General features: G+C 37.9%; 1 protein-coding gene across 12 annotated transcripts in view; it reads left to right on the forward strand.

The window, feature by feature from the left end:
- The window catches only part of PPP1R12B (protein phosphatase 1 regulatory subunit 12B), a 242,300-nt gene that overhangs the window by 130,410 nt on the left and 86,903 nt on the right, over positions 1 to 24,987 (forward strand). For 11 of the 12 annotated variants that reach the window (XR_004057260.1, XR_004057262.1, XM_030930268.1 and 8 more), the window contains 5 exons: positions 11,372 to 11,462; positions 16,281 to 16,484; positions 18,498 to 18,687; positions 18,771 to 18,883; positions 20,288 to 20,329. Coding sequence is in view for 10 of the 12 variants with exons in the window: in XM_030930268.1 (XP_030786128.1) it covers positions 11,372 to 11,462; positions 16,281 to 16,484; positions 18,498 to 18,687; positions 18,771 to 18,883; positions 20,288 to 20,329 (640 nt within the window). In the remaining 2 variants the exon portion in view is untranslated. Of the gene's footprint in view, positions 1 to 11,371; positions 11,463 to 16,280; positions 16,485 to 18,497; positions 18,688 to 18,770; positions 18,884 to 20,287; positions 20,330 to 24,987 lie in introns of those variants that run through there. The other variant, XM_030930309.1, reaches the window with a different exon arrangement.

The following is a 24,987-nucleotide window of genomic DNA, read 5'->3' on the forward strand; positions in this document are numbered from 1 at the left end:
TATGACAATGAAAATAATGTAGTAGTAAGAGTGTTGGTAGTGATGATAGTAGTTCTGGTCATGGTAGTAGCAGCAAACGTGTGCCAGGTTCTATTCTAAGTGCCTTACATGGGTTTGCATTTAATCTTCACAATTCTATTAATGTATCTGTGTATATCTATTACAACTGCTCATATCTTCATTGTATAAGAAACTTAGGTGTAGAGTGCTTAAATAATTTATCCACAGTCACCTACCAAGTATGTTGACAAGCCATGGTAGAAACAGGCAGTATGATTTTTATGCCAGGGAACTTTATCACTACACTATACCTGTCAAAAGGTAGTTTAGGTCTTTTATTATTATTTATTGTGACTTTTAAAATATTCACTGGTGATTTGCTGGATGTTTTGTACAACTTCCTTTTTCTCTTTTTTTTTTTGAGACAGGCTCTCACTCTGTCACCCTGGGTTAGAGTGCAGTGGTGTAATCATGGCTTACTGCAGCCTTGATTTCCTGGGCTCAAGCAATTCTCCCAAAATAACTTCTTGAGACAGAATTTGCCCATTTATAGTGTGTGAAGGGGCAGTATAAACTTTAGAGGCAAAATACAAAGTATATCTGTGAAGTCATGCTTAATTCTCTGTAATCAATTATTTGAATGCCACTGATTGTGTAATCTCAATATCATAACAAATACAAAAAAAATTATTCCTGCCCTCTAGGAAACATAGTAGGTAGAGATGGTAATAAAAGGACTTTGGCATCTGAATTCCTTCCCGTGCTACTAGACTGCAAGTGTAAGCCTAGTTTTATCTGGATGCCAGAAGGTGATGGGACAGATGAGAAGCCATGGCTTCCATTATTTTTATTTCTATTTTATGAGACTATATCTGTCTTTGCATGGCAATGAAGAATCCTATAGCATTCAGATTCATGGATGGCTGCAATGCTTCTCAGAAAAATCAAGGAGTGTGGAGTGTGGGCTTGCTCTACATGGGGGTCAGCAATATTTTTCTACAAAGGGCCAAACAGTGATTATTTTGGCCTTTGCAGGCCATGTTGTCTCTGTTGCAGTTACTAAACTCTGCTCTGTGATTCCAATAAAACTTTATTTACAAAAATGTTGCAGTCCAGATTTGGCCCAAGATCATAGTTTGCTGACCACTGGTCTAGATTTTAGAAAGTGTTACAGAAGGACCTAGTCTCTACTGAAAACGTAGTATGTCCTCAATGTAGTTATAAGTTAGGCACATTACTTCCGTGATCCTTGGAATGTCCATCTGAGATAAGAAAAATTAATGAAAATGTTCCTTCAAAAACATTTACAGTTCAAGTACTGGAATTTATGGGTTTTGTTTTTATATATTTTTTCTTAAATAGTAAACTCTCATATATTGACACAGGTTACAGAATCATGTGTGATATTCATAGTATATAGTTTTTTATAGTTTTATAGTTTATGAAAAACTATATATAGTTTGTATAGTATATACATACAATCTGGACTTATATACAGTAAAATAAAAATGGGATTATCTCCATGTGGTAGAATTTTAGTTGATTTTTGTTTTCATATTTTTGTCTATTTGTTCCCCCTGGGAAAAAGTGTGATTTCACATGTGTGATTTCAAATATTTAAGATTCCAAGTCAGGTAAAATCCTCCTGATCTTACCTACCAGGTTTTTATGGGATATTTCTCTCATTCAAAAAAAACTCTTTAGAGTAGGCAGTAGGATAAGGGAGTTTGAACCCTTTTTCTTTCACTGTGCCTTCTATCCTATATGCAAAGAAGAGATAAAGGTCAAGAATTCAGTATAATAGTGATACTGTATGTTTTACAGGTAGTAATAACATGTGAGTAGGTTTGCTGGTAATCCAGACAGAACTTCATGGGAAGTTAGTTCTCACCAATTCCAATATCTGGACTACAGCTTTAGTTTTGGGACTTAATTTTTTTAGTTCACTCAGAGGAGAGGAATTTATTAAGGAAATACTCAAACCTACTTAAACTATAGTACATTAACACATGTATTGGAATTCCAATTTACTAATTTATATTGAGGGAAAAAATATGAGTATTAAAAACATTGCCTGGTTGGGGACTTCTGCTTCAGTCTGTGGCATGTTTTGTTTTATGTAAAATCTGCCACTGAGAATAACTTGAAAAAGCTGGATAAATATAAGAACAAAGTTTTTGAAGGTACTTGAGAGTTATGAAGCAAGTGAGAACTTGAGAGATCAAGATCCTGGAGAGAAGGAAACTTTAAAAGGGTAAACCCAACATTTGGCTCTACTTTTCCCCTTGAGGTATTTGCTGATTAATAAAGCAGTGGTTATAAACCTGAGAAACTGAACAAGATTTTGGTAATCTCATGGGACTCGGGGAACGATCGGAGTTCAGAAAGAGAGCCCAGCAGATACCCCAGACTTTGACTTAGAACCACTGAAGGGCTACATTCTAAGGGCTTACCAGAAATAGACCAGCCCTTGAAAAGACTGAAGCCTAGCTTCCAATCAGCTGAGTCTCAAACTGGATTAAGGTACCTCGCCTTAGTCTCCTGGTTCTTAAAGTGTGGTCCCCAGACCAGCAGTATCATCTGAACTAATTAGAGATGCAAATTCTCAGATCCCTACACCAGACCTGCTTAATCAGGACCTCTAGTGTGTGGTACTCAGAAATTTGTATTGCATAAGCCCTCAAAGTGGTTCTGATACAAGTGAAAGTTTAAGAACCACTTCCTTAGCCTCACTGCCAGGGGGAAAGAATATCCTCTCTGAAGGGTAGCAACAACAGAGTCATGAGTTATCACTCACTACTTTTTTTTTTTTTATTAAATATGCCTGATGTTAATTTAAAAGTTAGCATACATACCAAGAAATAAGAGTTAACAAAAGACCAAAAGAAAAACAGAGAATAGGAACAGGTCCAGATACTGATATTATCAGACATGGCCTTTAAAATAATTGTGATTAATATGTTCTAGAAAATAGATAAGAAGTGGAGATTTTCACCAGAGAATTGCAATCTATTAAAAACAATCAACTGGAAATTCTAGAAACAAAAAATCACTGAAATCAAGAAACTCAGTTGGTGAGTTTGCAGTAGTAGACCAGCTAAAGAAATGATTAGTGAACTGAAAGACTGGACAGTAGGAAATATCTAGAATGAAGCACAGGGAGATAAAAGGATGGAAAATACAGAAAAAGCATGATAAATCAGTAGAACATGGCCAGTAAGCTCTAACATAAATGTTTGGAGTCCTAAGAGAAGGCAGGAATTAGCTTCATTTTTCACAGAACACCGTTTTTACTTCAAAGCATTACTGATGGTCAAACAATGGTTATTCACACCTGAGTAATTTGGCAGACATTTTCTTGAAAATAAAGTCAACCGGTTGAGTATTTGTTGCCAATTAAAAATTTAAACTTTCAAGCAGAAATTAGAATTTTAGAAAACTTATATGCCACCATGAGTAATATTATTGACAGCTTCCTAAAATCTGAAGACTGTTCTAAGATCAAAGGTGATACTAAATAATTTATTTTTACTATTATTATATAATGTAGTATGTCAGTAGTGGGAAGATCTGCTTAATACAGCAATATTTTACAAATGCACCAATATTTTACAAATGACTAATGAAGATATGTTACAAAATCATGCATGACTAAGAAGATTCTTTGAAAGTACAGATAGACCAAAGGATTTCAATGTAACAGAATATGAAAAATCTATTAATATGTTTTAGAGCAGTATTCCCCAACCTTTTTGGCACCAGGGACTGGTTTCATGGAAGACAATTTTTCCACAGACTGGTGGAGGTGTTGGGTGTCGGGGATGGTGATGTTTTTGGGACAAAACTGTTCTACTGCAGATCATCAGGCATTATTTAGATTCTCATAAGGCATGCACAACCTAAATTCCTGGCATGGGCAGCTCACAATAGGGTTCACGTCCCTGTGAGAATCTAATGCCACGGCTGATCTGACAGGGGGCAGAGCTCAGGCATTAATGCTCACTCGCTCACCTCCTGCTGTACGGCGTGGTTCCTAACAGGCCACAGATCGGTACTGGTCTGCAGCCCGGGGGTTGGGGACCCCTGTTTTATAGTACATATTGTAACTAACCACCACTTGTGTTGGTGTGTCATCAAAGAAAAATATCTCTCAATTATCTGAGAAAGCTATCACAATACTGCTCGCTTTTCCACCTATGTATTTGTGCAAGACTAGATATTCTTTATATATTTTAACCAAAACAATATATTGACTGCATAAGCAGATAAGAGGATCCCACTGTCTTCTATTAAGCCAACATTGAAGAAATTTATAAAAATGTAAAACAATGCCACTCTTATAATTTTTTGTTTTGGAAGATACAGTTTTTTTAGTAAAAAATAATATTGATGTTAAAATGTATTAGGGCTATCATTTTCATTTTTATTTTTAAATTTATTTGACATATAACTACATATTTATGGAGGTACAGTTTGATGTTTTGATACATAGCTATGTTGTATAATGATCTAATCAGAGTAGTTAGTATATTCATCATCCATGCATTTATCATTTTCTCGTGGTAAGAACATTCAAAAGCATCTATTTTACCTATTTTGTAATATACAATATTTTGCTGTTAACTGTAGTCACCTTACTGTGCAATAGAACGTCACAATTTATTCCTCCTAATTATAACTTTGAACCATGAACCAACCTCTCCCCATCCTTCTCTCACCTCTTCCCTCCCCAGTCTCTGGTAACCACTGTTCTACTCTAATTTTATGATATCAACTCCCCCCACCTTTTTTTAGATTGCACATATTAGTGAGATCATGCGGTATTTTTTTTTTTTCTGTGTCTGGCTTATTTCACTTAACCTGATATTCTCCAGATTCATCCATGTTGTTGCAAATGACAAAATTTTATTCTTTTTTCTTAATGGATGGATACTGTTCCATTCTGGATATACACATTTTCTTTACCCATTCTTCCATTTTTGAGGTCTCAATTCCATATTTTTGTTAATGTAAATAGTGCTGCCGTAAATATGGTTGTACAGATAACTCTTCAATATACTAATTTCCTTTCCTTTGGATGTATACACAGTAGCAGGATTGTTGAATCATATGGTAGTTCTATTTTTAAGTTTTAAAGGAACCTCCATACTGTTTTCCACAATAGCTGTACTAGCTTACAGTCCCACCAACTTGTGTAAGTGTTCACTTTTCTTCACATCCCTGCCAAAACTGGTTTTCTTTGTCTTTTTGATAATAGTCATTCCAAGTGGTGTGAAATGGTACCTCATTGTGGTTTTGATTTTCATTTCCCTGATGGTTTGTGATGTGGACCATTTTTTCTTATACTCATTAGCCATTTGTATGACTTCTTTTGAGAAGTAAATGTCTATTAAGGTCTTTTGCCCATTTTTAAAATCAGGATTTTGTTTTTTTGTTTTGTTTGCTGCTGAGTTCCTTATATATTCTGGATATTAACTCCTTGTCAGATGTATAGTTTGCAGATTTTCTTTCCCATCCTTTAGGTTATCTATGTACTCTGTTTAATATTTTCCTTTGCTATGCAAAAGCTTTTTAGTTTGTTGCAATCTCATTTGTCTATATTTGCTTTTGTTTCCTATGCTTTTGAGGTCTTATTTAAAATATCCTAGTTTAGCCCAATGTCATGAAGCATTTCTCCTATGTTATCTTCTAGTAGTTCCATAGTTTTGGGTTTCCATGTTAAGTCTTTAATTTACTTTGAATTGATTCCTGTATGTGGTGAGAGGTAGGGATTTAGTCTCATTCTTCTGCATGTGGATGTCCCACTTTCCCAGCAGCATTTATTGAAGAAACAGTTTCTCCCCTAATGTGTGTTCTTGGCACCTTTGTCAAAAATCAGTTGACTTTAGGTGTGTGAATTTATTTCTGGGCTTCCTATTCTGTTCCATTGGTCTATGTGTCTGTTTTTATGCCAGTACCATTCTGTTTTTGTTATTATACTTTGTAGTATATTTTTAAGTCATGTAGTGTGATGCCTCCAGCTTTCCACTCAGAATTGCTTTGGCTATTCATTTTTTTTCTGGTTTCATATGAATTTTAGGATTTTGTTTTATTTTTATGAAGACACCATTTTTGTGTGTGTGTGTGTGTGTGTGTGTGTTTTATGGAGTCTTGCTCTGTCGCCCAGGCCAGAATGCAGTGGTGCAATCTTGGCTAAGATGTTAACAAGAAATTACAAAAGATAGAGAATGAGAAAGATAAACCTATAGAAGAGCTTCTAAGAGAAGCCCAAAAAGTATATGTAAAAAGAGAGAAGGACTGACAGAGGGAACAGAAGAAGTCTATGCCCAAAATCCCAGTGAGTAGTTTGGCAGGAACTACGGTTACAGAACAGGTGACTCAGGATGACTCAGGTCAGAGCAGGTGATCAGGGGTGACTCAGGACAGAGCAGATGATGGAGACTAGGAGGGGATTGTTTACTGAAGCTAGAGGCAAGAGGGCAGAGAGAACCAGGAAGTTAAGCTTTAAAATGGAGAACAGAGAATAAGAGAGCTGAATATACTGACATACTGATTCTTTGAAGAGAAACTTGGAGTTCACTACATTTAACACCTACTGTTATTGTATTGCAGTCTATCTCTCCCTTTACCTGTAATAATACTTGCTTTGTATATCTGGGTACGCTGATCGTGGATGGGTGGATGTATTTATAGTTTTTATATCTTCTTGTTTAATTATACCCTTTATCAATGTCTAATGACCTTCTTTGTCTTCTTTTACAGTTTTTGACTTAAAGTCTATTTTATCTGACATGGTTACTCCTGCTCACTTGGTTTCCATTTGCATGGAATATCTTTTTCCCTCCCTTCACTTTTAGTCTATGTTTGTCTTTAATGGTTAGGTGAGTCTGTTGTAGGCAGTATATAGTTGGGTCTTGTTTTTAATCCATTCAGCCACTCTGTATCTTTTAACTGGATAATTTAATCCATTTATATTTAAGGTTATTATTGATACAGAAGGTCTTACTCCTGCCATTTTGTTAATTTTTTTCTGGTGGTTTTATAGATCCTTCATTCCTTTCTTCCTCTTTTATTTATTTCTGTGGTTTGGTGGTTTTCTGTGGTGCTGAGCTTTGTTTCCTTTCTCTTTCTTGTTTGTACCTCTGCGGTAATTTCTTTCTTTGTGGCTACCATGGGGCTAACATTAAAAGTCTTAGAATGTTTTAAGCTGATAGCAACTTAACTTTGGTTGCATTAAAATACTCTAGACTTCTCTCTTTTGTTGCTGTAATTTACTTTTTTACCTGTGATTGTGTTCCTTAGCTACTAATTGTAACTGTCATGGGTTTTGACCATTTTGACTTTAAACCTTCGTACTAGAGGACTGAGAGACTTACATAGCACCATTACATCACTGGGCTAGTCTGAATTTGATTTATAAATTTACCTCTATTGGTGAGTTTTATACTTTCACATCTTTTCATGAAAGTAATTATAATCTTTTGTTTCCAGTTACACCATTCTCTTAAATATTTCTTGTAAGGCTAGTCTAGTGGTGATGGATTTTTCTCAGCTTTTGCTTGTCTGGGAAGCTCTTTATTTTTCCTTCATTGGTGGATGATAGCTCTGCTGGATATAGTATTCTTGGCTAAGAGGTTAGGGTTTTTTCCCAAAAAACTTTGAATATATCATCTCATTCTCTTCTGGCCTACAAGGTTTCTCCTGAGAAACCCAGGGGGACAGGGCTGCTGCTTGACCAACTATCAGGCCAAGCATGGGTAGAGCAAGGCCACACAACCTTGCAGTGGTCTGTCTTTGGGGCAGGGCTGCTGCTAGACTGGCTGTCAGGCACAGTGGTGTGTGGCCACAGAAGGGTTGGGTGGTTCTACGGTGGTCTGAGAGGTGGAACCACTGTAGGACTGGTTGTTGGACTGGATATGGGTGTGCATGAGTTCAGCTGGCCAGCTAGCTGTGCAGTGCAGGTATGTACTGGTGAGGCGACTGGCCAGCAGTTAGGCAGTTTCAACCCTGTGCAGGTTTGGCTCTTCCTGGGGTTGGGAGGGTAGTGTGCCACATGGGTGCAAGTGCAGAGGTCTCAGTTGTTCCATCTGGCTAGGCTTCAGGCAGCTAGGGTCATAGTGCTACAGGCACCTATGTCAACATGGTAGAGTAATGGCAGGGCTACAGGAATGGAGAAAGTCCATTCCTATACTGGACCACAGGGAAGGGCACATTCTAGTAGTAGGTCCAGTTTCAAGATGGTACTGAGTAGCAGCAGCTTAGGATGTGAGGGTGGGGGGCAGGGGGTGCTCAAGGTGAGCTCCTACTCTAGGCACAGTAACTGCATGAACTCCTGGCTACTCTCCAAGCTGGATTCAGGGCCTGTGAGGACTGGGGGACTCTCCTATAGCAAGAATTTCTGGCATTTATGGTAGCAATGGGGATCACTGGTGATCTCCAGCTTACTTTTTCCCCTTAAGAAGCCCCCTCTGGCTCCAGGCTGATCCTGGTAGGGGAGACAGTGTGGCAGAAGCAGAATGCCTTGCTCCCCTGTCTATGGTGCTGCCCTGGGCTTTTGTCTTCCACAGGGATTTTGCTGTTCCCCTGGTGCTCTCCAGAGTACTTCTTTGGTCATTTTAATTGAAATATAGTTGTTTATTCTTTGTTTTGGTCCCTTTTTGTGGAGAGGATGGGCTTTAGGTAACTCAGTTTGGCCATCCTGCTGACATCACTCTAACTTATCTAGGGCTATTTTAATATTATTATTATTATTATTTGAGACACGGTCTGGCTCTGTCAACCAGGCTGAAGTGCAGTGGTGCATTCTCAGCTCACTACAACCTCTGCCACCCAGGCTCATGCCATCTTCCCATCTCAGCCTCATGAGTAGATGGGACTACAGGCACGCACCACTGTGCCCGGTTAATTTTTGTATTTTTTGAAGAGACAAGGTTTTGCCATGTTGCCTAGGCTGGTCTCAAACTCCTGGGCTCAAGCCATCTGCCTGCCTGGGCCTCCCAAAGTGCTGGGATTACAGGCGTGAACTCCTGGCTGCTATTATTTTTAAATTAATAAATACATTTTTTAATTTTTAAATTTTAATTTCTAGTAAGATAAATATTAATCCCCATATAAACAAAAGCTGTCTGGGATTCTCAATAATTTTAAAAAATATTAAAGGATCTTGAGACCAAAACAATTTGAGAACCACTGCTCTAGATATTAAAATAACAATTAAATATAGTCAAAGGGTATTAACAACTTTATGCCACTAAATGTGATAATATAGACAAAATGGAAAATTTCTTTAAAAACCAAAATAGAAAATTTGAATAAGCCTAACTCTATTAAAGAAATTGAACCCTTTATTTAAAACTTTCCCATAAGGGCTGGGCACAGTGGCTCACGCCTATAAATCAGCATTCTGGGAAGTCGAGGTGGGAGGATTGCTTGAGCTCAGGAGTTCAGGATCAGCCTAGGCAACATAGCGAGACCTCCTCTACTAAATATCAAAAAAAGTTAGCCATGTGTGGTGACGTGCACCTGTAGTCCCAGCTACTTGCAAGGCTGAGGCGGGAAAATCGCTTGAGTCTAGGAGATCAAGGGTGCAGTGAGCTATGATCACACCACTGTACTCCAGCATGGGCAACAAAGTAAGACTTTGTCTCAAAAATAAAAACCAAAAATCAAAAATAAAACCCTCCCACAGGGAACACTGTAAACCTAGATGACTTGATTGGTGAACTCTTCCATTCATTTAAGGAGGAAATAACCCAAATCTTACACAGATTCTTACAGAAATAGACATGTAGAGAACACTCGCAATTCATATAACCTTAATTCACGAAGCTGACCAGCATATTACGAGAAGAGAAAATTATAAGCCAATTTCTTTCATGAATGTGGTAGAAATTCTAAACTAAATGTTAGTGAATACGTTTAAAAATCTATATAAAAAGATGGTACATCTTGGCCAAGTTGAGCTTGTCCCAAGAATTCAATGTTGCTTTATCATTCAAAAATTATTCAATATAATTCATCTTACTAACAGAAAAAAGGAGAAAAGCAATCATCTCAATATATGGGGAAGAATAGCATGTGATAAAGTTCAACATACACTAATGATTAAAAAACAGCAATGAGAAACCCTCTTAGCCTGTTTTCTATAGAAACAGAAGGCAGTTGCTTTAGTTTGATGAGTAGTATCTGCATAAATCTTACCAAAAAATTACACTTAATGAAAAAATGCTGAAAGCATTCTCTTTGATGGCAGGATTACAGAGAATGAAAGCTTACTATCATCACTGCTTTTCAGCATGTCCTAGAGGTTCTAGCCAAAGCATTAAGACAAGAAAACAAATAAAAGTTGGAAGGATAGGAAAGAAGAAATAAAATTCTTATTTTACAGATGACATGATTCTGTGTGAATAGTAATACATTTACATACAATAGTCCCCTGTTATCCATCAGAGATACATTTCATTTTTTTTTCTTTTGAGTACGAGTTTCCCTCTTGTCACCCAGGCTGGAGTACAGTGGCGCAATCTCAGCTCACTGCAACCTCAGCCTCCAAGTTCAAGTGATTCTCTTGTCTCAGCCTCCTGAGTAGCTGGGATTACAGGCGCCTGCCAGCATGCCTGGCTAATTTTTGTATTTTTAGTAGAGACAGGGTTCTACCATGTTGGTCAGGTTGGTCTTGAACTCCTGACCTCAGGTGATCCGCTCACCTTGGCCTCCCAAAGTGCTGGGATTACAGGTGTGAGCAACTGTGCAATACCTTTCAAGACTTTCAGTGGATGCCTGAACCTACAGATAGTATAGAACCCTATATAAATACTATTTTTTCCTATAAATACATATCTATGCTAAAGTTTAACTTATAACTAGGCACAGTAAGAGATTAACAATAATACTAATAACTAATAATAAAATAGAACAGTTATAACAAAATGCCAGCATCACTACTCTTGCATTTTGGGGCCATTACTAAGTAGAATAAGGATTACTTGAATATAAACACTGTGATATCACAACAGTGCATGATTTGCATCTCAGGAGGGACAGAATGGAACAGCACGAAATTTCACCACACTAATCAGAACAGTGCACAATTGAAAATGTATGAATTGTTTATTGATGGAAATTTTCATTTAATATTTTCAGACCACATTTCACCATGGGCTACTGAAACCACAGAAAGCAAAACCACAGATAAGGGGGAACTACTGTAATGACTTGGATTCTGTAATGTTTACTGATGGTTGATAGCATTTCTTGTCATTAAGTTCATTCCTAGAATGTGGAAATCTCTTCAGTATGTGGAAGCACTTTGTCTTTCCTCAAGTACATGAGCAAAGATCTTGCTTTTGCTATTACTCTTTTTTCTCTGCAGGTCCTATCTAACTCCTGTACGGGATGAGGAAGCAGAGTCTTTACGGAAAGCACGCTCCAGACAAGCTCGGCAGACACGAAGGTCTACTCAAGTGAGTGTGGCTTTTTTTTTAATGTCATTTTGTCTATCTACCCTTCTTTTGAAGGTATGATCAAAACACACTACAATATCCATGTTCATCTGCTGATTTGAACACACACACACACACACACACACACACACACACACACGGCTTGGCGTGGTGGCTCATGCCTGTAATCCCAGCAATTTGGGAGGCCAAGGAGTTAAGACCAGGAGCACTCCTAACTTGAGGTCAGGAGTTCGAGACCAGCTTGGCTAATGTGGTGAAACCCTGTGTCTACTAAAAATGTGAAAATTAGCCAGGCATGGTGTTGTGTGCCTGTGATTTCAGTTACTCAGGAGGATGAGGTAGGAGAATTGCTTGAACCTAGGAGGCAAAAGTTCCAGTGAGCCAAGATTGCACCACTGCCCTCCTGGGCAACAGAACAAGACTCCGTCTCAAAAAAACAAGACAAAATAAAACACATACATGAAAATGACTGCCCTATTCCAGCCACAGTCTTAAGAGCTTTCATTGTGTTGAATCTTACACTACATAGAACCAAATTAATTTACAGCTACATCTACCCATTCTCACCAGTATTCCTCCAGACTTAGAACAGGTTTATCTCCTTTCCTTCACAAGATTAATTATTCCGCTTGTGCTCAAAGACCTTAAGAACCTCTGTACATCCCTATATCCCTACTACATTTTAAGAATCCCTAAGGGAAAAGAGTTTGGCAGTTCCTCAAAATTTTAAACATAGAGTTACCATTTGACTCAGCAGTTCTGCTTAAGAGAAATGAAAACATATATTCATATAAAAACTTGTATATAGGTGTTTGTAATAGTATTATTCATAATAGCCAAAAAGTAAGAATAAGCCAAATGTCTATTAACTAATGAATGGGTAAATAAAATATGATATATCCATACAATGGGATACCATTTGGCAATAAAAAGAAATGAAGTACTGATACATGTTACAACATGGATGAACCTTAAGAAAACATTATGCTAAGTGAAAGAAGCCAGACAAAAAACACTCCATATATTATATGATTCCATTTATATGAAATGTCCCAAATAGGCAAATCCCAAAGAGACAGAAATTAGATTAGTGCCAGGACTAGGGTGAAGGCAGAATGGTGAGTGTGTGGTTTCTTTTGGGGTGATGAAAATGTTATGAAATTAGATGTAATAATTTTATAACTGTGAATAAACCAAAAACTAAGGAATTGTATACTTTCAAATGGTGAGTTATATGATATAAGGATTGTATTTTAATAAAGATATTACAAAAGGAATCCCTGAGGGAGTCATTGAAGCAGTTTAAGGGAATATGATATAGTCTACATTATGTGTTAGAAAAATCACACTGCAGATAATTGATGGGAATGGTAGGTAGAGGTACATTTGCCAAGCCTGGAAACAAGAAGACTTGCTGGGAAGCTGTATTGTAGTCCAAGCTGTATTGTAGTCCCAGGAAATTGTTATAATGACAATGAGAATGGAGAGAAGGCTATGAATTTCTTATTTAAAGAAGCAAAGAAAGATGAGCCCCTGAAGCAGGATGAAAAGAAGCAGCAAGAGTGGTGAAAAGAAAATCAGAAAATAATAGCAGCATGGAAGTGAATGAAAAGTCCATTTCCAGTTAAAAGGAGAAGTTCCACAGTTTTGAATACTACAGAGGTCAAGTAGCAAATTTGATCACTGGAAAAGAGACATTATATATGGCAGCAAAAACACGCTTGTTGTCTTCCTTGACTCTCCCAAAGCAGGTTATATATTCTTCCTTTATTTTTACTTGATGATTGTCTGTTTCATCCACTAGAATGTAACCCCCATGAGGACCAATACTGACTGTTTTTTTGTTTTGTTTTATTGTGGTGAAATATACATAACATAAAACTTACCAGTTTTACCATTTTTAAGTTTACACAGTTTAATGGCATTAAGTACATTTACATCGTTGTATAACTATCACCACCATTCATCTCTGGAACTTTCTTCCTCTTCCCAAACTGAAGCTCTGTATCCATTAAATAATTACTCCCCATTTCCCTCTGGCAACCCCGCTTCCACTTTCTGTCTATGAACTTCACTGCTAGGAACCTCAAATAAGTAGAATCATATAGTAGTTGTCCTTTTGTGTTGTATTTTACTTAGCATAGTTATCAAGGTTCATCCATGATACCTGACACATCATGATACAAGACACATTGCAGCATGTGTCAAAGTTCCTCCCTTTTAAAGGCTGAATATTTCAGCCTTTTATGGATACTGCATTTTGTGTATCCATTCATCTGTCAGTAGACACTGGGTTGCTTCCACCTTTTGGCTATTTAATGCTGCTATGAGAATGGCTATACAAATATCTCCCTGAAACCCTGCTTTCAATTCTTTTGGGTATATACCGAGAAATGGAATTTGCTGGATCATACAGTAATTCAATTTTTAATTTTCTGAGGAACTCCCATACTGTTTTTCTTAGCGGCTGTACCATTTTATGTTCCCATCAGCAGTGCACAAGGGTTCTAATTTCTCCACATCCTCACCAATATTTCTGGTTTTTTTTTGTTTTTATGAGATGGAGTTTCGCTGTTGTCACACAGGCCAGGGTGCAATGGTGTGATCTTGGCTCACTGCAACCTCTGCCTCCAGGGTTCAAGCAATTCACCTGTGTCAGCCTCCCAAGTAGCTGGGATTACAGGCGCCCATCACCACACCTGGCTAATTTTTGTATTTTTAGTAGAGAAGGTGTTTCGCCATGTTAGCCAGGCTTGTCTTGAACTCCTGACCTCAAGTGATCTACCCACATTGGCCTTTCAAAGTGCTGGGATTACAGGTGTGAGCCACCACTCCCAGCCTGGTTTTTTTGGTAGTAACCATCCTAATGGGTGTGAAAAAGAAGACTGACTATACTTTTGCTCATCTTTTCCACCATCATACAGTAAATAAATCACTATATATTTATTGAGTAAATAAATGAGTGAGAAATAAATGATATGGGAAGATAAATTGCTCTGGATTGATTTCAAGTTTGTTTATGAAGGAATGGGAAAAGATGGGGAAGTTGCTGGAGAGGGGCATAGAATTCAAGGTGGGAGAGACAGGAACATAGAACCATCTTAGAGGGAAAGATTCAGTAGAGAGGGAGTGAAGGTCCATGTCAAAACTTGAATAGATCTTTGAACTCCTTGAAATGTGTACATAATTTTTGAGGAGATTTTATTAGATTCTCAGTAGTCTTCATGAGATTCTCAAAGGGACCACTGACTTCCAAAGAAAGTAAAATCTAAGCTTCTTAGCATAGCTTACAAAATCTGTTATAGGCCGGGCGCGGTGGCTCAAGCTTGTAATCCCAGCACTTTGGGAGGCCGAGACGGGCGGATCACGAGGTCAGGAGATCGAGACCATCCTGGCTAATACGGTGAAACCCCGTCTCTACTAAAAAATACAAAAAACTAGCTGGGCGACGAGGCGGGCGCCTGTAGTCCCCAGCTACTCGGGAGGCTGAGACAGGAGAATGGCGTGAACCCGGGAGGCGGAGCTTGCAGTGAGCTGAGAGCCGGCCACTGCACTCCAGCCTGGGCGGCAGAGCAAGACTCCGTCTCCAAAAAATAAAAAAAAAAAAAATCTGTTATGACCTAGCCTCTGCCTGCTTTCCTCAAATCACCTATCCTCATTCTCCCTCTCTCCTCCCACTTTCCTTTTTTTGTTGTGTGCTTCATCTTTGCTAAGTTACCTACATATTTCTAAATCATCCATGGCCTCTCTTGTTTCTGTATCTTTGTACAGGATGCCTCTACCTATAATGCCTTTTCTCCCTCCCCCTACCCAAGTTCTTTTTACTCTTTAGAACCCAGTGTTAGGTATTCCTCTTATATACTCCTGTGTTTCTGTTTTAATACTTACATTCTCTCATTATACTCATCTGTTTTCTTATGTCTTTTCTGCTAGACTAAAAGGTTCTTGACAGTAATCATTTGATTTGTCTTTGTAGTTCTAGTGCCTAAAGACACCTAATTCTTTATTAACAGAATGAGTAAGTAAATGAATTAATAGTAAAAAAAAAGCCAGGAGTAGGGAGGGGAAGCAAGTTGTGGATACGGTACCTGATCAACTACCTTCCAGCTTTGGAACTTCCTTCTTCTGAGGACTCATGCACATAACTACTTGAGTTGGAATCAACTCATGCTCTTTCTAAACTCCTTTTCTCCCTTCTCCTGTAGTTTTGTCATCATTTGCCTTTCTTCTGTCTTGCTGCCCCTATGACCCTGCAGGGAGAACGTTAATTGTTGGAATATCCATATATGATTCCTAGAGTGACTTGGGAATTGATGTTAGAGAAAAGCTAGTCTAGGAGTTTTAAGAGGTTGTGTTGTTGTTATTCTAGCCTAGCTCTGAATTTTCATCTTGTTGAGCTAGGTTTTTCTTTTTTTAAGTGAAATTTTTTTTCCAGTATCTGCTGTTTAGAGAATCTCTGTTCATAACCATTTGATCTTGGGAGGGTAGGGACCTTTCAAATAAAGATACTGAGAACTATTTGGTATGGAAAAAGTACATCTATAACAGGCAGACATCAATGTTGACCTATTTTCTGGAGATCAAACTAGAAAAACTAAAGTATTACATTCAAAATATACCTAGACTCAGGCCTGGGTTCTTTGTACACTGAGATGCTTATTTTAAGCATATATTGCTTGAAGTGACCTCATTATGCATTCTGGGGGGCTTCATTTTGGTATTTGATAACTATTAGATCTTTTTGGGAATACTCCTGCTCAATCAAGAGTTATTCCATGGTTAGTCTGAATCAGCCCTGATCTTGTGATATTTTCCCAGGGTGTCACCCTAACGGACCTTCAAGAAGCAGAAAGGACTTTCAGCCGGTCGAGGGCAGAGAGGCAAGCTCAGGAGCAGCCTCGTGAGAAGCCCACAGACACTGAAGGGCTTGAGGGGAGCCCTGAGAAGCATGAGCCCTCAGCAGTTCCAGCAACAGAAGCTGGGGAGGGCCAGCAGCCCTGGGGCAGGAGTCTGGATGAAGAGGTGAGCTCATTTTTGCTGGCATGTACTGTGCTAAAAGCAGGGTAATTAGTTTGGGGAGTGTCTTCTTCACTGATAGTTCAAAGGCTGTGTTCTACCTTGCAATGGACAACTTACTCTGTATGGCTGTCTTTAGTTGGGAAACATGTGTGACAAAAATTTGGAGGATGTTGGTCCTTAAATGACCTTTTTTTTTTCTTCTGAGAGTTGACTGATGCTTTTGAATAAATGTCCTTCTATTCTAAAAAGAGAGATCATAGTATGACAAAATGCAAATAAAAATATAAGCATGTATTGAGTGTTTACTTTACTCAATACATGCTTACTTTATGCCAAGCACTATTTTAAGTATACTTCTTATGTATTAATAATGCATTTAATCCTCATAACAACCCTCTGAGGTAAATATTACTATTTCTATTTTATATATGAGGAAATTGAATCAGAGGTTGAGGAATTTGCCCAACATTTCACATAGCCAAGAAGTGGTTAAGCCAGAGTTTGAACATAGGCAGTCTGACTCCACAGCTTGCTCTCTTAACTACTAGTGTATTGTTTTTCAAACTCTTCTAACCTAAGGGCTTACAAAGCACTCATGAGTGTCACCGTTGGGAGGGACATTTTGATTTATGTTTCATTTCTCTAGTGGAGTTGGTAGTCAAAGGTATAAGTTTATATTTAGGGTGAACATAACTCCTGGTTTATCACTTGATCTTAGCCAAAAGGCCGAGAAGCGATAACTCCTTGTTTATCTAAGATGGTTCCAATTACAACTGTTGTCTTTGTGTAATTATCATTACCACTCCTTTGCACTCTCAAAAGTGTCCCAGTTTGGGCAGATAAGTATTATGGTCACTGTGGTTATAGAGAAAAGGAATCTCCTTCTTGCTTTGACTCTGAATGGCTAGATTCCATAAACTGAAGTTCTATTTTGTATTTTGTTTGTTTTATAAGCTAATATTTATTGAGTACCTATTACCAGCTATTCTTCTAAGCATCTAATGCACATTTTCTTATTTAATCCTCATAATCCTCTCTGAAGAAGGTGTTATCTCTATTTTATAGATGAGGATGTTATGGCTCAGAGAAACTAAGTAACTTATTCAAGGTCACACAGCTAGTAAGTGCTGAAGCTAGAATTTGAACAAAGATCTGTCTGACTCCAAATTTACTACATTTTATTGTATGTGTCTTTATAAATCACAAAAATGTGTACAATCTTTATGTCATAAATTTAATGTGTAGTAAGGATTTATCTATCTCTGAGTCTTCCATAAACCAAGTTAAGGCTTATTGTTAGGCTCTATCTGTCCTAACTCTCAAGTTGAAAAAAAAAAAAAAAAAAAAAGACAACAACAAAACAGAATTGCTTGAACCCGGGAGGTGGAGGTTGCAATGAACCAAGATCGCGCCACTGCACTCCAGCCTGGGCAACAGAGCAAGATTCCGTCTCCAAAAAAAGAAAAAGAAAAAGAAAACAACAAAACAAAACTACAAAAAGGAAAATGGGAACTTTAGAAAGTTTCAATAAGCATGGTTATGGCAAGCTGGTAGAGTATTCAGAACTCGGCAGGATACATTTGTTCTCTGTTCTCAGATGATCCCTACATTCTGCTTCTTAATGCTCCTGATCTTTTTGTTTCCCTACATAAACCTTGCCTTTCAGCACTCCATCTTAAAAAGGCCATCATTCTTGTTTTCATTGATCAAAGGAATTTTTTTTACACAATTAATGCTATGGAGTACCCTTTGGTCAACTGATGAATAATTTGCTTGAACTGCTCTCAACATGATGGGATTCTCAGAGTAGGAGTCTAGCGGCTGTTTTTTTTTCTGTCTAATTAACTGACTTTAGCTTAGTTCGCTTATTGAGTACCTATTACCAGGTACTCAATATTGATCGTCATCTACTCATAAGCCTCTTAATATAGAAAAAAAGCATTTTGTATAATCCTGCTGTCCTTATCCTTTAGATGGAGTTGACTTTTAGTATCTCATGTTGTGGATTATTTCCAGCCTATCTGTCATCGCCTGAGGTGCCCAACTCAGCCAGACAAACCCACCCCGCCAGCATCTCCTTCTACATCAAGACCCTCACTCTACACCAGTTCCCACCTGCTACGGACAAATAGATTTTCAGTCCCTGATTCTGAGAGTTCAAAGACTACCACAAATACTACAACTGCAAAGGAAATGGACAAAATTGGTATGTAGAGCTTCAAAAGACACAGGCCCCTCCACAGTGCACATCCCCCAGATTCTTAAAGTTCATACTTTATCTCTGGCCAGAGAATCAAGAAGCAGATTTGGATGAGCAGTCCTCTGGGAGGCTGTCCATCCGAGAGAGGAGGCGGCCCAAGGAACGACGAAGAGGTACAGGCATCAATTTCTGGACAAAGGATGTAAGTGGATTGGTCTGTGCTGAGGCATATCGTGTTACTCTTGGCTCCCATCCTTTCACTTGAGTTTAAAAGAAAGAGTCCTACAGGGTGCCGTAAATCTTGCAGATTCTCAGGAAGTATTACTGAGGAAAAGAGAAGAAAGACCTAACTAGTGTGGGACTCATTTGGTATGTTCCTGCTAGATTGCCAGTATCTAGTACAGTGCTAAGCACATGGCAGGCACTCAGCAAATAATTGGCAAAGAATTAAAAAACTGGAAATATACAACAGCCATATAAACAAATATAACAAGTGAATAAGCTTGTCGAGTTTTAGTAGTCCTTCCTAATATTCCCTGAATGTCATGTAGTGAGTCAACAATATCTTAATGCCACATATGAGCAGAGATTCTAACTAAATATTGTAGGAGTACTACAAGAAGTTCAAGGAACTTAAAACCTCTTAGTAATACAAGGTCACTTAGTTTTACTCTTTTGGAGAAAAAACAGAACAAATAACATAAAATAGATGAACTTTGGCTTTCAAATAAAGACAGATATACCAATGTTTACTGACTACAAATACACATTCAGTAGTTCCATTCATCCTCTTCCATATCTTGTTTGGTACCCTTCTCATTCAACCTTGTTATTGGCATTTTAAAGAACAAGTGGCCAGTTACTTGGACAAGAGGACCCTGCCTACCAATGACTCATTTGAAAATTGGACAAACTTTATTCAGTGAGACAAGAAATGAGACAGTAATAGTCATCTATTATAAATTATTTTTAGATAAAAGTATTTTATTGTTATAGGGCCAAATTAATAAGTATTGACAAAGATGAAATTAAGTCTGTCTGTCTGTCATCTGTCTTAAAGATATCCCTTTTCCGGCCGGGCACGGTGGCTCACGCCTGTAATCCCAGCACTTTGGGAGGCTGAGGCGGGCAGATCACCAGGTTAGGAGATTGAGACCATCCTGGCTAATATGATGAAACCCCGTCTCTACTAAAAATACAAAAAATTAGCCGGGTGTGGTGGCAGGTGCCTGTAGTCCCAGCTACTTAGGAGGCTGAGGCAGGAGAATAGCGTGAACCCAGGAGGCAGAGCTTGCAGTGAGCCAAGATTGGGCCACCGCACTCCAGCCTGGGCTATAGAGTGAGACTCCGTCTCAAAAAAAAAAAAAAAAAAAAAATCCCTTTTCCAATTGTGGTCTATTTGACTTTTTAGACTGCAGGTGACATTTCTAAATTGCCTGCCTGTGATAGCTGTGAAAAGTAGCAGTAACAGAGCATCACTTGGAAGTCAATTCTCATTGCCCATGTTTGAAATGGCAAGATGCATAATTGATGGGATCTGACCTTGTTGTTTTCAAGGATGTCTCTGACGATGAGCCTCTTGATTTTCTTCCTTTTTCTTTTTTAGGAGGATGAAACTGATGGCTCTGAAGAGGTCAAAGAAACATGGGTAAGTGACAAACCAGTGAGGCATGTCTCTTGAGAGCACAGTCTTGCTCTTGTATATAATTTTAGTAGAAGAAAGGGCAAGACTTATGCAAATTTTAGTTGAGAGGGAGTTTGGAGATAGACATTCCTTTAAGAGATGAGGCAGGTGTTAGTTTGTGGTACTATTTTCTCATGTGGCATAACAATGCCTGTGCTCTTGAACCAGTTTCCTACATTTTTCTTTGCCTGCTGCCAATCTTTCACCCTGTTATAGGATCCATCATTTTCTCTCTTCTGAGTATGTTATTGGATTATATGAAATACTTTGAAATCTTTGAATGAAAAGTGATACCAGTTCCTTTTTGGATCCACACTAATAGAGAGGGACATAAATGTGGAGAATGTAAAACATCAGACAGTCCCCAAGTCATTTATATTTGACTTTGAGATAAGATTAAACATCTGGCATCTTATATAACTCTGACCTTTTAAGGCCTGACATCCAACTCTTCCCTGTAGTGAAAGGCCTTAGTTCAGCTTTTCTGAAGATACTCCAGGCTCCTGTAAGCCACTCAGACATGATTGGTGGTGGTTTTCTTTTCAGTACTGTTTTCCAAGAAGGAAGGAAATTGGTTTTGACTAAATTATTTGAAATACACGTGCTTTTCTATTGAAATTAAGTAAAAAGATGACCTTTTTGTATCCTGCAACTTATGGGAAGTATGTTCTCAGAGTATATTTAATAACCTGTACTGAAAATTAACATCTAACTCATCATTAGCAGAGAAGATATAAATAATATATTGTCATTGATCTGCCTATATTTTTGTCTAGATCCAAAACAGACAATAGTAGCCTTCCAGAAAGTAGTGTCTTTAATGACTAATGGTGACATAGGTGAGAATTGCCTGTCCTTGGTTGAAGCTGGGGCTACTTCATAAAGGCAAGCTGTGTGGTGTGGAAATAGTATATAGAGGTTCCTTGGAGCAAGAGTGTGTGCATGTGTGTATGTGTATAAATTACAGCAACTCTTAGTTTCTTCAAGGGGCTTGGAAAAGCTTTTGGAGATAGGAAGAGTGAATATAGGAAAGTTCCTTTGGGGAATTATAACTCTAAAGAATATGTAACTCAGGAAATATAACTCAGAGGATCTGAGTTATAGATTATAGAGTACTGAAATGGAACATTATCCATACAGAATTACATAGGCCATTTAAATCCGGGGAATTGCAAAAGGGAAGTTTTTGTTGTCTAAGAATGTCTTTTGCCAGTGAAAATTCTTTTCTCTACTTTTCTCATCTTCTTGGCAGTGGAAAATCCTAGCCTACAGGGTACCAAGTAAGGAAAATTAAGATGATCTTGATCTTAATCTTGATCTCTAGGAAGCAGTACTTCCTAGAGAATTTTACTTTAGGACTGTTGACTTGAAAGTATGAAGAAAAGCAGAGACTGTTGCAGTTTGATGTGAATGGCATTTGTCAGACTAAAAATACTCCACACATCCAATTGCATAAGGCATTTACTAGTGTTTACAATGTGTCAAGAAAACAACAATGTGAATCAAAAAGAATAAACAGCCCAGTATCTCTGGACTGGTACATTTGAATTTATGCAGGTAAGCTAGGGTTTGCTATAAGAAATATATTCCAAGTGCCAATCTCCAGCCTGGCCAACAGTGCAGAAAGAAAGGCTGATAATGAATCAGCATAGGGTGAGACATCCTTTTTGTCAAAGTCTTATATTTGCTTGTTTCATTTATTTCAGTTAAATTCTTAACTGTTTTTCTCCCTTGACACTGTCTCCTAATGCTAGGAGGCATGATGCCATTATCTATATGGGCCTACAGAGCCACATGCCTCATCATGACCCAGTGTAAATTCCTATATTTCTTCTTCAAGACAATCAGTAGTATCTTATGACCACCTCTCTATCCTAAATCCATTTTCATCCATCAGGCAGTACAGTTAACTCAGCTCTGCAACAACAAATGAGCCAGTCAGAGTGGGGGTCATTCTATTGAAATGGTGCTGTTAACTAATCAGCATGGATACAGTTGAGAAGCCAGGGCAGCTCTTTCCTTTCTTGGTTTTTGGTTCAATAAAACTATATCTGCTATTGAGGTCATGCCAACTTCCTTCTCTTCCCTAGCCCACTCCTTAAGAGTGATAGTATCTATTATTTTTAAAGTTATCTCTTCCCAAGACTCTAATATCTTTTTTTTAACTGAAATATAATTTACAATTAGTGCACAGATTTTAAATATACTGTTTCCTGGGTTTTGACACTTGTATGTACCAGCATAACCACTACCCAAATCAAGATACAGAACTTTTCCATCACCTTAAAACATTTCATCATTAATGCTCAAGAATAAACAATACTAATTTATGGTGATAGAAATCAGAAGAGTGGTTGCCTCTCAGGACAGAGAACTGAATGGAAAAGATAGAAATCAACCAGCAATAATGTTTAAATTTTTTTTTTTTTTTTTTGTTGAGACGGGGTCTTGCTCTTTTACCCAGGCTGGAGTGCAGTGGTGCAGTCATGGCTCACTGTGGCCTCAACCTCCCAGGCTCAAGTGATCCTACTACCTCAACGTCCCAAGTAGCTGGGACTACAGGTGCAAGCCACCACGCCCAGCTAATTTTTGGAGTTTTTCTAGAGACGGGGTTTCACCATGTTGCCCAGACTGGTCTCAAATTCCTGGGCTCAAACAATCCTCCGCCTTGGCCTCCCAAAATGTTGGGATTATAGGCATAAGCCACAATGCCCAGCCAATAATATTTAATTTTAATGGTAGAAAGGAAGCTTTAATGGTTATTATCTTTATCTTATGCCTCCAGTCAGAGTTAGACCTAAATGATTCAAAATACCTATGGTTTTTTTCCCCCCTTCTTAAAGATTTCAAAAGAAGATTATTTAATACTTCACTTATATAGCAGTGACAACAGCATGGTTTAGGAGACCTTTCTGCTGTTTAAACTAAATCTCTATTGAGGTCATTGAAGTCCGTTTCCTTTTTTATATACCAAGAAAAATGTAACCAACATTTATATACAGGTAAGATTTATGGTCAGGAATGGCCATAATGTTTGCTGTCAATAGAATATTTGGTCAGGGAAATGCAAATCAAAACCACAATGAAATAGATCATCTAATCTCTTAGAATGGCTGTTACCAAAAAGACAAAAAATAACAAAACCTGGTGAGGATGTAGAGAAAAAGAAACTCTTAATACACTATTGGTGGGAATATAAATTATTGTAGCCATTATGGAAAGCAGTATGGAGGTTCCTCAAAAACTAAAAATTGAACTACCATATGATTCAGCAGTCCCACTACTGGGTATTTATCCAGAGGAAAGGAAAACAATTTATCAAAGAGATGATGCTCCCTGGTGGTCTAGTGGTTAGGATTTGGTGCTCTTGCTGTCTCTCGTGCTCTCTCTCTCCCGTTCTTTCTGTCTCTCTCTCTCAGTCTCACTCTCTCTCTGTCTTTCAAAGAGATATCTGCATCCCTATGTTTATTGCAGCACTATTCACAATAGCCAGGATATGGAATCAAACCTAAATGTCCATTAATAGATGAATAGATAAATTAAATGTGGTATATGTACCTAGTGGAATACTATTTAGCCATAAAGAAAACTGAAATTATGTCATTCACAGCAACATGAATGATCCTGGAAGCCATTATGTTAGGTGAAATAAGTCAGTCACAGAGAAATAAATACCTCATGTTCTCACTCATATGCAAGATCTTAAAAAGTTGAGCTCATAGAAGTAGAGAGTAGGATTATTGTTACTGGAGTCTGGGAAAGGGGGATAGTCAGAGGTTGGTTAACAGATATAAAATTACAGGTAGGGGAATAAGTTCTAGTGTTCTGTAGCACTAAAGGGTGAATATAGTTGATAATTTATTGTATATTTTCAAATATTTAGAAGAGAGGATTTTGAATGTTTCCAGCACAAAGAAATTATTTTTGGTGATAGATATGCTGATTACCTTGATTTGATCATTACATATTGCATATATGTACTGAAATATCACTTTGTACCACATAAATACGTACTATTATAATGCATCAATTTAAAATTTTTCAAAAGAGAGTATGTGATAGACTAGTCATGCATTGGTATGCTGGGGACAGCAAGGAACATGCTTAGAAGGCTGGGGACCCTACTTAAGCCCAACATAGTACATAATTTTAGTCCGAACCCATCCCCATTGGTAAATCCATGCACCAGTGAAACTAACATGAGTATATAAAATTGACATCTTAGCACCTGCTTGACAGATATGTTTAAAAACAATTCTGTTTTGTTTATCCACATTAGGTATATGACAGTCTCTGAGAATCTTAATAGATCCTTTGTCTTTCTAAATAAAAAATAATCTGCATCTTAATTTGAGGAATAGGGTTATTCTAATTATATCTGAAAATGCTTTTATATTCAGCAGTGTGTTTGCTGTTTTCTTTACTATAGTAGTAATCACATAGAATGTTTGCCCTGGAGGGAACAAGCATAGGTACACCACAGAAGGTAATGACCATTGGATTATTTCCATCTTTTTTAACCTGCATCTTTGGCCTAGATTCCATTTTCTTTATATTGAATTTTATCTATTGCTTTCTTACTGTTTTCCCTGTTTACTCTGGAGCTGTTTTCCAAGCCAATC

The sequence above is a fragment of the Rhinopithecus roxellana genome, chromosome 1 (genome assembly GCF_007565055.1).
Source record: "Rhinopithecus roxellana isolate Shanxi Qingling chromosome 1, ASM756505v1, whole genome shotgun sequence".
Lineage (NCBI taxonomy): Eukaryota > Metazoa > Chordata > Mammalia > Primates > Cercopithecidae > Rhinopithecus > Rhinopithecus roxellana.